Raw genomic sequence first — 14,821 nt, 5'->3', positions numbered from 1 at the left:
ATAGCTTATTTTTATCAATTAACAAAATGTAAAATGAATGAACAAAAGAAAAATCTAAATCAAATCATTATTTGGCCTTGACCGCACTTTGCCTTGAAAACAGCATCAATTCTTCTAGATACACTTGCACATAGTTCTTGAAGGAACTTCGGCAGGAAGGTTGTAAAGCGCAGCATAATATGTTGTCACTATATAAGTGAAACTAATATTATTACAATCTTGGGAGTACTAACCCACAGATCATCTGTGGATGTAGGCTTGTGCAAATGCTTATGTTGAGTCATGCAATCCTAGACAGATCCAATGAAGCTGTGATCTGGGCTATGTGGGGGCCATATCATCACTTCCAGGACAACTTCTTCTTCTTTACACTGAAGATAGTGATTAATGACTTTGGCTGTATGTTTGTTGTCATTGTCCTACTGCATAACAAATTTGGAGCCAATCAGATGCCTCCCTGACAGTATTGAATGATGAATACGTATCTGCCTGCATTTCTCAGCATGGAGGACACTCCTCACAAAATCCCCCAAACCTCCACCACCCAGTCTCAATGTCGCCTGCAGACACACATTATTGTATTGCTCTCCAGTCCTTCTGCGAACAAACTGCCTCCTGATACAACTGAATATATCACATTTTGACTCATGAGTGCAGAGCATCTGCTGACATTTTTCTGCAACCCAGTTACAATGTTTTTGTGCACAGTTAAGTGGTTTGTCCGAAGTATGGCTTTTGGCTGCAATTCCTCAATAATGTCCACTTCTAGACAGACTTTTCTGAACAGTAGATGGGTGCAGCTTGATCCCAATGATTGCTGCCACTTCTGAGCTGATGCCACAGCTGGACAGTATCCAATTTTGAAGTGTGCTGTGTCTTTCATCTGCTGCACTAAGTTTCCTTAGTCAAACACTACGTGGTCCTCAACTTTGCCCATTTCCTTCACAAGAGCCTGAACAGCACATCTTAAAACCCCACTCTGCTTTGCCTGGGAGAGACATTGCTGATGCGGTACAACTACCTTGTGCTGTGCTCAGACTTGCCATTGTGTATGGCCTGTGACATGAACCTGTATTCCAAAGCCTCACTTTTGTGGCAGATTTTGGCTGTTCCCCACCCAGTTTTAAGCCTCCTACATAGCTGCTTCTGCTTTAATGAATGTGTTTCAAACTACATATGAAAATGCTAATCACTTGGGTGCAATAATTAGTTACTCAGTTAACTAATCCTACAAAATTCCTGATTTTTTTGGAAGTGTGTCTAGAAGAATTGATACTGTTGTCAAGATAAAGGGGGACACGCCAAGTATTAATGTGATTTAGAGGTCTCTGTTCTATATTCACTTTGCATTTTGTTAATTGGTAACAATAAACTATTAACACTTCTATTTTGTAAGAAATAATACTTCGATGCATTTTTTTGACATCAGCCTAAAACTTTTGTACAGCGCTGTACATAAAACATTACAGATGCAGCTCATAATATACACAAATTAATTTACATAAATCCATACCTTTCTTTAACCGTTATATAGTTCAATGAGAAACTACCTAATTAGTCCTTCTTATAAACCAAATCTCTCCGAGCTACCGTTCTAGTTACAAAGAGATAACAAGACATCTATGACAGAATGTTAAAGTTAATTGGAAAGAGATATAGAATTGATAAAAACACTATATAAAACACAGGGTACCTCTATGTCGAGTGACATTTACAGATTCCTAAACACAAAATCATCTATACAGACCACACAGAAAAGCATTAAAGAGAAGGGATCGTAATATAATGCCCGGGCATATAAATATAGCCTTCCCTTATAGTCATAGCTAGCCAGCGTCTTAATACAAGAATATAAACCCCAACAGTTCTAGGCTTACGGTTCACTTCACACATGTGAGGTTTTCCTATTGAGTAACAAAAATATGGGGTGTCCTTTTCTAATTGGATTTTGGGCCTTATAACTAGGCCAATATCCCCACTTAGATATGCCACTGGAAGAAGCAAGTGAGGCGAAAAGTGGGTTGTGGTGGAGGGACACACAGCCCGTCATATCTCTGTCAGCAATGATTTCCCTATGAAAGGTTATCTACACTATTGACTTGGAGTTTAATATTTCTGATAGATATAATAAGACTGTTGGGGATAATATCCTTGTATTAAAACATTGGCTAGCTAAGACTTTAGACGGGAATGCTCTCTTCATATGCACTAGCATTATATTATCCTCCCTTCTCTTTAATGTGTTGCTATATGGTCTGTATAGATGGTTTTGTGTTCAGGAATCTGAAAGCGTCCCTCACCTAGCGGTACTCTGTGTTTTATATAGTGTTTTTAACTATTATTTTATCTATCTATTTTCAACACAGTTTGACATTTTAGCATTATGTTATAGATCTTTTCTTACCTCTTGGTAACTATAACAGTAGCTCAGAGATTTGGTTTATATGTTATACTGAAATGCTATGCATCCTAAAAGTCTAATTCTTACAATATTAATGACTCTTAATTAGTCCTTCTGCCTGCATTAGAAAGATTTGTAAGAAATTCTGTAATAAAAAATGTTTATGAAATACTCACCAGATATTGCTTCTGGGTTGTTTAGTGTTTCTCCTTGCAATGTAAGCAGCCTAGGGGTTAAAAACAGGGAATAAGGAAAAAATTACATATAATCTAAAAAAAGACTATATCCAGCAGACAGTACTTTGGTCATCTCAAACCCTCATTTCATTTCTGTCAGCCATGCAACTAATGACAGGCAATGAACAGCTAGAAGTTACTTACAGCACATTTAACCTGTCACCCCCAGAAAGGCTATTTACCTTCAGACACAGTAGTAATCTGCAGATAAATAGCATTTACATTATGCCTTGCTAGCTTACTGGAGCAGGGAGAAAGCAAAGTTATATTGTCCTTGTAGTTCCTTGCTTCCCGTCATCGGGGCAGTCCAGGGAGAGATTAGTCACTGTTCACTATACAGTGAGCGCTCTACAGACAGGTCTTCACTAGAGCCTCTGATGGTGAGGTTAGGCCGGGCTGACGGTAGATATCAGGTACTACTCCAGGGCCGTACCCGAGACTGCAGCAGCTGACCGGAGGAGGGTGAGACAAAAACATAGTCAGACGGCCCAAGGTCGAGGCTAGCAGAATAAAGCCAGAGTCCGGGATTGAGAAGTCAAACAAAGCAGGTAAACAGGCGGGATAATAACAGCAGACAAAATATAGTGATATGATTAAACAAGGTAGTGGCAGGCTAGGAACCAATGTTCGGATGAAGAATGCAGGGTGCAGACGCCCGATATATCACTTGCTAGTAGGTGACAGGCTGGGGACACAAATGTCTGCAGGACAGGGGAGATACATATTCCTGCAGAGATCAGCTGTGCCCCCTATGACTCACAACCAGCACAAGGCAACTCAGAGCAATGGTTAGGTACTGGGTGGAGCAGCGCGAAACACATGGTGGGAAGGACAGCGCTTAAAAGGCGTGCGAGTGGCCAGCGTAACAAGAGGAATGTATTTCTTATAGCAGAGGCAATTCAAGCGAAAGGCATCCATTTCTTCCATAAAACTGTACTTTACTGTCAGCCTCCTGGTGGCAGCAGCATAACACCCATGGTCCTGTGTCCTCCAATGAGGCGAAGAAGAAACTGTACTTTATTATTCCAAGAAAGTGATTCTAACCTACATAGTCTTTAGTCTGGGCTCAGACTAAGAACCATATAGGTGAGAAACGCATTGCAAATAGTTGCCTGTATGTTCCCCCTTTGCCTCCAGAGACAGTGAGGACACAGTCTCTGATCTTCCAGGGATATTGGGACAATAAAACATTTACCCCACTAATCCAATCTATTTAGGGATTCACTCTCTAAGCTCAGTTTGCGGTTTATTTAAATATCCATTTATTATGCCTGGTCTCTGCTCTTTTAGTGTGTATATTTGTGTTTTTTCGGTACTTTGTTATATCATGCCTGATGAAGAGACCTAAGAAGTTTCGAAAGCTTGCGTTGTAACAATTATTTTATTTTTGTTATCCATTAAAAGGTATCAAAACGACAAGATTATTATTTTCTAAGCATACTACTGTTTACCTCAATTGGAGGGAGGGCAGCACTCTGTAACATGAGATAACACACTGATCGAGCAGCGTATAAGCTTAATAAAGTTAAAAAAAAAATGTGTAAAAATGTAAAATGTTAATTATTTGCAAAAATTTAAATACATAGAACACATGGAAGGGATAAAAAAAGGTGCCTCAGAAAACGTCACAGGGGAGACCGCTGCAGTGTCCAATGAAAATTTAACTAAATTGCAACAACCAAGGAACGGTTGTTACAAAAAGACCTGTGAGTCAGTTTATGTAAATCCTGATGCTAAACAGGTAAAATGACTGCAGTATAATAACTGTCTAAATGCATGGAAGTTCACACTCTCAGATTCACCAAAAGGAATAAAGTGTCAAATCAAGTGAAAATCCAAAAGAAATATTTTTTAGAGACCTAAAGTTTCAGTTGATATCTGGAGGAGAGATGCAATCCATGCACAGAGACTGTTTGAAAAAATACATACTGTATAATGGTCCATGCAACACGTCTGAAAAACCAAGTGGTGTTTGCACAAGGAAAATCCTCTAATATGCTGTCAGCCGTGATAGAAGGAATATGCATAAGGACACAGGCTAGAAAGGACATATGCGGTATGCAAGTCACAAATATACACCAGGCTACAAAAAGACGTACTACCAGTAAGCAATAAAAGTAATAAGTGACTGCCTCTCCTGCACCCCGACGCACGTTTCACTGTCTCCCGTGATGTGGTCTGAGGCACCTTTTTGGATCCCTTTCATGTGTTCTATGTATTGTAATTTTTGTAAATAATTTACATTTTACCTGTAAACAATTTTTGATCCTTATGCTGCCTATACGCTGCTTGGTCAGTATGTTATCTAAGATTATTATTTTGTTGTTCTTTTTTTTCTTTCAACTTGAGTTAACAGCTCCGCAATACATCATGGTTCAACAATCTGTGGCTCTTCAGCTGTTGTAAAACTACAACTCCAAAAGCCCTGACAGAAGAATATGTTGTCAGAGCAGCTTGTGGCTGTCAAGAAATGTTGGAAGTTGTAGATTCACCATAGCTGGAGTCCCAATGGTTGCTGACCACTGCACTACACATAAAGCTCCACATACATTTTCCCTATCACTATTGGTCTTTGGGGCAGTGGATGTGCTCTATCAAATCATCTAGACTGTAACAGGCTGACAATTCTCTACAGCTAGCTGTGGATTGGCCAAATGTTCACATTTTTATTGACATAGAGAACACTTATTTTCAAGCGTATGAAAAAAAATGCGATATTAAATCCTTGTCTTCTTCAACAGTAAATATCAGATTCACATGAAAGGAGAAGGCTGCTGTCCAAAGTACCGTATAGACTCGAGTATAAGCCGAGATTTTCAGCTCATTTTGTTTGGGTTGAAAGTCCCCCTCTTGGCTTATACTCGAGTCATACCCAGAGGTCGGCAGGGGAGGTGGAGCGAGGGCTGTCTAATTATACTCACCTACTCCAGGCGCGGTCCCTGCAGGTCCCTGCTTCCCCGGCGCCGCAGCTTCTTCCTGTACTGAGCGGTCACATGGTACCGCTCATTACAGTAATGAATATGCGGCTCCACCTCCCATAGGGGTGGAGCAGCATATTCATTACTGTAATGAGCGGTAAAGGTGACCGCTCAATACAGGAAGCTGCGGCGCCGGGGAAGCAGGGACTGCACAGTGCCTGGAGCAGGTGAGTATAACGGAGAGGGGAGCGCAGCGCGATATTCACCTCTCCTCGTTCCGGGCGCCGCTCTGTCTTCAGCGTCTTCTGCAGTGACGCTCAAGTCAGAGGGCGCGGTGACATGGTTAGTGCACGCCCTCTGCCTGAACGTCAGTGCAGAAGATGCTGAAGATGGAGCGGCGCCGCAACGAAGTCAGGTGAATATTGAAAGTGTCGGGGGCCTGAGCGACGAGAGGTGAGTATGTGATTTTTTTTATCGCAGCAACAGCAAAAGGGGCAAGTGTCTGTATGGAGCATCTTATGGGGCCATAATCAACATTTGTGCAGCACTATATGGTGCAAATATCTTTATGGAGCATCTTATCGGGCCATAATTAGCGTTTGTGGAGCATTATATGGGGCAAGTGTCTGTATGGAGCATCTTATGGGGCCATAATCAAGGTTTGTGCAGCACTATATGGGGTAAATATCTTTAAGGAGCATCTTATGGGGCCATGATCAACATTTGTGCAGCATTATATTGGGCAAATGTGTCTATGGAGCATCTTATGAGGCCATTATTAACCTTTATGCAGGTTTATATGGGGCATATTTTAATAAGGATCATCTTATGGGGCCATCATAAACTTTATGGAGCATTATATGGGGCTCCTGATTCAATATGGATATTCAAAAACACTTAACCTACTGATGTCTCAATAAATTTTACTTTTATTGGTATCTATTTTTACTTTTGACATTTACCGGTAGCTGCTGAATTTTCCACCCTAGGCTTATACTCGAGTCATTACGTTTTCCCAGTTTTTTGTGGCAAAATTAGGGGGGTCGGCTTATACTCGGGTCGGCTTATACTCGAGTATATACGGTAAGTAGAAAGACATCTCCAAATGCTTATGAGGAGTGTATCCAAGATCAAATGTGTTAATCCAGCTTAGTGATACAATTAGTGTACATTTTACACACGGCTAGTCTCTACTCACATGTGATTATCTACCAACTGATCATCCTCACAATTCTCCGTATTTTCCACATTCTCCTGTCCAGAGTTCTGTTTGGGAGTCTACAATAAAAAAAATTAGCAAATTAAGACCTCTGCCCATACCCCCTCACTAGACAGTGGTACTTTATACAATAGACAGTAGGAAAAATTCAGTAACCGGATCCTCTATAAAAACATGCCTTTAATGCAAAAGTGAAAAAGCAAACACGTTTCAGATGGAGTCTTTAGTCATTAAATAAGTAAAGGGTCTGTCTGAAATGCACTTGCTTTTTCAATGTATCTTGTGAGTTATGACTTTTTACAAAACTTTTGTAATAAAGACAAGTTTTATAGAGGATTTTTCCTTCTTGCTATTTCTACCATGTTGCATTGTAAGCCTCGAGCCTCGGATCTCTTGGTGGGGGAGCTGACTTTTTTTTTGTCCATACTATATACAATATTACAAATAATCTGCTCCTAAAATAAATTCTTATCTCATAAAGCACAGCTGCTGTGGAGAAGACGCTGCACTGACAACTGGGATTAGACAGTAGGTGAGGACTGAGGAGGCGGTCTAGTTCGCGGCTATCATTCTGGTGCATGTAGAGGAATCACAGCCTGAAGTGATGGAAGCAGCAAGCGCTATAGATACTGCAGTGAACACAACATCAGCCGGGGCGTCTCCGCTCCTGATGTGTAAGACAGAGGCGCCGGTGACCCTCATTAGTTAGTGATCACGCAGGACGGCCCGTGAAAACTTATCCAAACCCTGAAAATGGCATCAATGTCACATAGCGCCTTCCCTATTCACCATCTGATTTGTTAATCACTCGGTCAATGCAGAAAGTTATAGATAAATGCGCCATATTTCTGGCTAAATTTCCTCTTAAACACGCCTTGCACTACTTTTATCACTTTTACTTATTGTGGGCATGGTATATCGGAAAGGTGCGTGATACTTCGATAATACGGGCAGGTCTTCAAATCTGACAATGTCCAAAATTTTAGCATAAAGTATTGGTTAAAACAAATGCAAACAAGTTACAAAAAAAGAGTCTCATGAGCTGCTGGGACAAGTTTTGAACATTTTTAGACTGTCTAGTCTAAATTTTTGCTGTCTTCATTAGGCAGATTTAGCAATTCTGCCCCAATATGTTTAACACTTATCAGGTTTACTTTGTGTCACATGGCATTCCTAAAAGCTGTTAGTGATTTCACAGCCGCTCTACTACAGCCCTGGAACCTAGGAGGTGATAAACCCTGCGGCCACCAGGGCCATTGCCTGCAATGCTAGATTTCCTGCACTAATTACACCCATACATTACGGAAGGGTATGCATTTAAAAAAAATAAATAAATAAAGAGGGTACTCATTTTTTATGTTAGCTAGACTCAATAAATGCTAAGGAAAATTGATCATAAATCTCTGAACAATTCTCTACACATTTGTTAGCTTTAAAAAGCAAGAATATAAATTTAACATACAGTTTAAGACAAAAAAAAAATATAATAAACCTTCAGATAAGCTGGGGTATAAGGAAGCATCTCTTGAAATTCTTCTTGAATTTCAGACATTAGATGTGCAGTCTTCATCCAAAAGTGCAGAAGTGTTGTCTGTAGAAACCAAAGTCATTTATATAATGAGCTATGGCCGCATAATAATAATCATGCATAGGCACAAATAGCGGATATATGGAAAACCCCTAAACCCCTTTAAAGGGAATCTTTCACCAGATTTTTGCTACCCTATCTGAGAGAAGCATAGTGTAGGGGCAGAGACCCTGATTCCAGCAATGTGGAATTCCAGTTATTATTTCTCTGCTGCAGATCTAGCAGTGCTTTGAATGCTGAGCTGTGTGTAACCCCGTCCACACCACTGATTGGCAGTATGCTGTGTACACTGTGCATAGACAGAAAGATGCCAATGAGTGGTGGTAGCAGAGCTATACAGAGCTCAAGAATATGGAGGACAACCTGGCAGCAGGTTAACTAGTCCTCTAGTGTTAATCTCCAGCTAATAAAACAATTATTTTATCAAAACTACACTAGCCTAGTAAATGCTATATTCCTGGAATCAGGGTCTCTGTCTCCACGTTATGTTGCTCTCAGATTAGGTGGTAATAACCTGGTGACAGATTCGCTTAAAGCCAGAAAGGTGGCATAAAGTGCCTACACTAGTCTAAACCTTCTTGTATAGTCCTTTACATTAGCAATCAAATATGGGGCTGGAGGGAGTTTTACCAGTCTCTAGGCATAGAAATAGAAGAGAAATATTTTATTTGAAGTTCTGAAGTTATAGGAAAGAGAAAGATTGTATTATCCCAATGTAATTTTTATGCTGCCATTATACTATGACTGACCTTCATGCTAGTATACTTTTCTTAGTAATGTGTATTTAAAAAAATGAAAAAAGTTTATTAAAAAAACTGGATCTGGATTAAAAAAAGAAAAAGAAGAAAATCGAAGAGAATATCAAAATAAATGTTACAAGGTATTGCATGACGTACCTGATAGGATGCAAGTGAATGTGACAACAAATTGCATCGGCTCGCTCCGAGAAGGTCTACTTTCTGGCATACGTCCATTTTTGTCTTATCAAAGTGGCTCTTAGTATTTCTTACTTGAATTTGAACCTGGGGAAAAGGGACATTGACATGAGCTCAGATCTCTCAGTTTTGTGATGACCCATGACAATCTCATTTATACAGGTACACTCAACTAGTTGTGAAATTTCTAAGGACAGTCCAACCATAGCTACCTAACATCGCTATGTACATAGAGGTTGCGTGCGGTCAATGGTCAACCTACGCTTTTCACAGTCCAGGGCAGTCATTTCAGTGGCCATGACTGTGCAAAGTCTGGCTAATGCAGCATGGACAGCAATATTCAGACTCCCCTTGACAAAGCACATCCACGAAACGCGCGTCGGGGTGTCTGTGGCATTGTGGACGGGCGTTCTACACAATATTATGGGTAAGCCTTAAAAACTCTATATACTTTCTGGTTTTCCTATGGCTGTTCTACTGACTTTTATGGTCTGCACTACATGCACTTCACTACCAGCCTGACATCCCTAGGTCTTTCTTTTGGACTCCATGACTTTGCTACCCTATAGCCTGGTATTATTCCACTCCACCACTCTCTTTTAATTGAGTACTTTCCTTGTTTGATTGTTTCCTCATACATGTTTCACGTTTTTACTTTTTAATTCATGTGTTTGCTATTAGACGTATTGACTTGAATAAAAATTACCAATTTTTTATTTGATATACCTCCCTTGAGTGGTGTGTTTTGGGTACTTTGTATCCACTGTTTAGGTATGATGGACAGCAATATCTGTAGCAAATTTGAGACATGAATTTTTTGCAATTAATTTAAACGTCTTTTATGCTACGTCTACATTTCAGAATAGAAAATATGTCAGCAAATAAAAACTGAAATGTCTGAGCCAATAATTAAAACACTTTTGCTCTGTGAAGCAAAAATAAATATAGACGTAGTCATTTCTCAGCACATTTCTATCCTGGCACTAAGTGTAACCTTGTACAGTATGGGTAGAACGCTGATCTAGGTCCTGACTGCTTCCACAACTTGGGGGTTACGCCAACAGAGTCGCTAGCTTCACTATGATTGTTTCATAACGCACATTCATTTCTATGGGAATTACACAAACAGCGTAGCGCAGCTGCACCTGCCTGTTTTCGTATCACCATTTCTGACGGCCAGGACCTAGAACCTGTTTTTAAGTCGACCATGAAAGGCAGAGATGAGAATAACATTTTAACCCTTGTGAGCCCATGCGGGCAGGGTCCTCTCTCCTCCTGTACCAGTCGTAACTTCTAATGTTTAAGATTATTGTACTTGTTTTTATTATGTATACCCCTCCTCACATGTAAAGCGCCATGGAATAAATGGCGCTGTAATAAATATAATAAAATCCTTAACAATGGCAAGAAGTATTGTTTTTTGGAAATAAGATTGTGATTTCCGATGCACCTTTTTCCAACTACTTTTCTGACCTTTCTGAATTTTTCCATCTGCTTGTAGGTGTCAGGGTCCAGTTCCTGGGATACATCCTTCATCCATAGCAGAGCCCCTCTGTATTCTGTCCGTGCCTTTTCCATTTGGTTGATGGTCAATAAGGTGTCAGAGACTGCTCGATTAGTAAAGGTGTCCATTTCTTGCTGAAGACGGGAAAGCGGAGCACACAAGGCTAACCTGAAAATGCAAAAAAGGTAAGTTTAAAGGGAATATGCCAGCAGGTTTTTGCTATTTAATCTGAGAGCAGGATAATATAGAGAAACAAAGCCTGATTCCAGGGATGTGACACTTACTAGGCTGTGTGCTGTAGTCTTAATTCAAAAAGTATTTTATCAGCAGGAGATTATTACTGCCTGACTGTGTAACCCTGCCCCCACCACTGATTGATAGCTTGCTGAAAGTGTACACATGATGGTACCAATCAGGGGTGTGGGTGAGGATACACATAGATCAGCATGGATGCTATCAAAGATACACCATGCAGTCAAGTAAGTGATACATCGCTGGAATCAGGCTCTCTTGACCTATATTATGCTGCTCTCAGATTACATAGCAAAACCTGCTGATAGGTTCCCATTGATTATCATTTTAATTTTATATATGAATAGTACACATGAAAATTAGAAACTCTGCAGTATATCTTATCAGAGAAATCTGATTCTTTCTTCACCAGGACTGGTCATTTCAAAAATTCTTAATTTTATAGGTAACATCTGTACTCAGTGAAGACAGATTGCTGCTACTAATGAGATTCTGTGTAGACCAGAAGAGGGAAAAGGAGGGAGGTGCTCTGTCTCTAGCTCTTGCCTCCGATTACATAGAATCTTATCAGCACCAACTGCCTTCTCCTATCTCAGTAATGGGAAAGTCTGTCTTCACTGAATACAGATTTCACCGGTAAATCAAGACATGAGAATGAATGATCAGTCCTGGTGGAGAAAGAAGCAGATTTCCCTAATAAGATATATTGCAAAGTTGCTACATTTTGTGGACACTATAGATTTATGAAATATAAATGAAAACAATTGTTACACATAAAAAATAAGTAGCATAATGTAGAAAAATAAAACACACAAATAGGCCCCGAGTCGTTAAAGGGAACCTGTCACCCTCAAAATCGAAGGTGAGCTAAGCCCTCCAGCATCAGGTGCTTATCTACAGCATTCTGTAATTCTGTAGATAAGCCCCCGATGTATCCTGAAAGATGAGAAAAAGAGGTTAGATTATACTCATCCAGGGGTGGTCCCAGTGTGTTTCTGGTCCGATGGGCGTCGCAGTCCGGTCCGGGGCCTCCCATCTTCTTAGGATGACGTCCTCTTCTTGTCTTCACGCTGCGGCTCCAGCACAGGCGTACTTTATGTGCCCTATTGAGGGCAGAGCAAAGTACTGCAGTGCGCAGGCGCTGGGCCTCTCTGACCTTTCCCGGCGCCTGCGCACTGCAGTACTTTGCTCTGCCCTCAACAGGGAAGACAAAGTACGCCTGCGCCGGAGCCACAGCGTGAAGACAACAAGACTACGTCATCGTAAGAAGATGGGAGGCCCCGGACCGGACCGCGACACCCACTGCAGCGGGACCGCCCTTGGGTGAGTATAATCTAACCTCTTTTTCTCATCTTTCAGGATACATCGGGGGCTTATCTACAGCATTCCAGAATGCGGTAGATAAGCCCCTGATGCCGGTGGGCTTAGCTCACCTTCGATTTTGGGGGGACAGGTTCCCTTTAAAATTGGCATTGTGCATGCCAGTCTTAAGAAGGCACTGCTCTTACAAACGGGACAAGACAGGGATGCCCTCTCTGCCCTCTATTATTTGCTATGGCCATTGAACCTCTGGCACAATTAGTAAGAGATGACCAGAACATCACAGGTATCAAATCAAATTCGAGGGAATTTAAGATAGGCCTTTCCGCAGATGATATTATTCTGACATTAGCAGATCCAGTCAAATCCATTTCCAAAATACAAAGTCATCTTCATCAATTTTCAATAATCTCTTACTTTAAAATCAACTAAATAAAATCAAAATGTCTCAGTTTTAATCTATATAAGGCTCAAATAGATGCGATAAAAAAAAAACCCAAGACCATTAATATGAGGCATACAGGTAGGACCAGTGTACCACTTCTATTAGCTGTATGCCCATATTAATAGATCATATTCGTCCCGAGGGGGTGACAGATTCCCAATAAATGTGAACAGTTGAGAATCTCTTTTTTTATAACCTACTTACAACCCATTTAACATTTATGTTGATAAATATAATTTGCAAAGTGTAATGTGCCCTGAATGAGTAGATAAGGGTAATCGTATACCTCTGGCCAGCAGATGAGCACAAAGCATTGCCAGTGACTTTCATCATTTTTCCAGCTCCTGTGCTGTTTTGCTGAGCATGTACCTTCAGGTGTAAACCAAAGTCATTTTCTTCCAGGGACAGAGCTAGAAACGAAAAGACAGCATTAAAGGGAATGTCCTCTTACTGGGACTAATTTTTTTTTAAACTTAAATGCAAGTATTTTGGGATAAAATAAATGTTCACAATTGGGTTTTATTACAAATGTTGCATCATTTTGCCTTTACAGGTCTTTTGTCTCCCTGCACATTAACTGTTGATATGGTCTGTGGTCATAAATTAGAAAAAAACAGCTCCGAAAAAAAAAAAAAAAAAAATTATATATATATATATATATATATATATATATATATATATATATTTATTTATTTTTTTTTTTTTTTTTCACAAATAAGGTGGACAATCCCTTTCAAATTTCTATACCAAGCATCGAAGAAACATGAAAGATGAGTGGTTATATCCATGTCCTATATGAATGTACAATTATATACAGACATCATTCTGCATATGATATACAGGTCCTTCTCAAAAAATTAGCATATAGTGTTAAATTTCATTATTTACCATAATGTAATGATTACAATTAAACTTTCATATATTATAGATTCATTATCCACCAACTGAAATTTGTCAGGTCTTTTATTGTTTTAATACTGATGATTTTGGCCTACAACTCCTGATAACCCAAAAAACCTGTCTCAATAAATTAGCATATTTCAACCGTCCAATCAAATAAAAGTGTTTTTAATAACAAACAAAAAAACCATCAAATAATAATGTTCAGTTATGCACCCAATACTTGGTCGGGAATCCTTTGGCAGAAATGACTGCTTCAATGCGGCGTGGCATGGAGGCAATCAGCCTGTGACACTGCTGAGATGTTATGGAGGCCCAGGATGCTTCAATAGCGGCCTTAAGCTCATCCAGAGTGTTGGGTCTTGCGTCTCTCAACTTTCTCTTCACAATATCCCACAGATTCTCTATGGGGTTCAGGTCAGGAGAGTTGGCAGGCCAATTGAGCACAGTAATACCATGGTCAGTAAACCATTTACCAGTGGTTTTGGCACTGTGAGCAGGTGCCAGGAAGCATGAAGTGCTCCAAAATCTCCTGATAGCTAGCTGCATTGACCCTGCCCTTGATGAAACACAGTGGACCAACACCAGCAGCTGACATGGCACCCCACACCATCACTGACTGGGTACTTGACACTGGACTTCAGGCATTTTGGCATTTCCTTCTCCCCAGTCTTCCTCCAGACTCTGGCACCTTGATTTCCGAATGACATGCAAAATTTGCTTTCATCAGAAAAAAGTACTTGGGACCACTTAGCAACAGTCCAGTGCTGCTTCTCTGTAGCCCAGGTCAGGCGCTTCTGCCGCTGTTTATGGTTCAAAAGTGGCTTTACCTGGGGAATGCGGCACCTGTAGCCCATTTCCTGCACACGCCTGTGCACGGTGGCTCTGGATGTTTCCACACCAGACTCAGTCCACTGCTTCCTCAGGTTCCCCAAGGTCTGGAATCGGTCCTTCTCCACAATCTTCCTCAGGGTCCGGTCACCTCTTCTCGTTGTACAGCGTTTTCTGCCACATTGTTTCCTTCCAACAGACTTACCATTGAGGTGCCTTGATACAGCACTCTGGGAACAGCCTATTTGTTGAGAAATTTCTTTCTGGGTCTT

General features: G+C 40.5%; 1 protein-coding gene across 7 annotated transcripts in view; it reads right to left on the bottom strand.

Annotated features, from left to right (window-relative positions):
• Positions 1–14,821, bottom strand: part of ICA1L (islet cell autoantigen 1 like) — an 83,642-nt gene that overhangs the window by 43,698 nt on the left and 25,123 nt on the right. For all 7 annotated transcript variants that reach the window (XM_077272069.1, XM_077272071.1, XM_077272067.1 and 4 more), the window contains 6 exons: positions 13,105–13,228; positions 10,771–10,969; positions 9,259–9,384; positions 8,267–8,365; positions 6,754–6,833; positions 2,578–2,627 (listed from right to left, as the gene is read on the bottom strand). In XM_077272069.1, the coding sequence (XP_077128184.1) occupies positions 2,578–2,627; positions 6,754–6,833; positions 8,267–8,365; positions 9,259–9,384; positions 10,771–10,969; positions 13,105–13,228 (678 nt within the window). The remainder of the gene's footprint in view (positions 1–2,577; positions 2,628–6,753; positions 6,834–8,266; positions 8,366–9,258; positions 9,385–10,770; positions 10,970–13,104; positions 13,229–14,821) is intronic.

The sequence above is a fragment of the Ranitomeya variabilis genome, chromosome 7 (assembly GCF_051348905.1).
Source record: "Ranitomeya variabilis isolate aRanVar5 chromosome 7, aRanVar5.hap1, whole genome shotgun sequence".
NCBI lineage: Eukaryota > Metazoa > Chordata > Amphibia > Anura > Dendrobatidae > Ranitomeya > Ranitomeya variabilis.
This window is presented reverse-complemented; position numbering and strand designations above follow the sequence as displayed.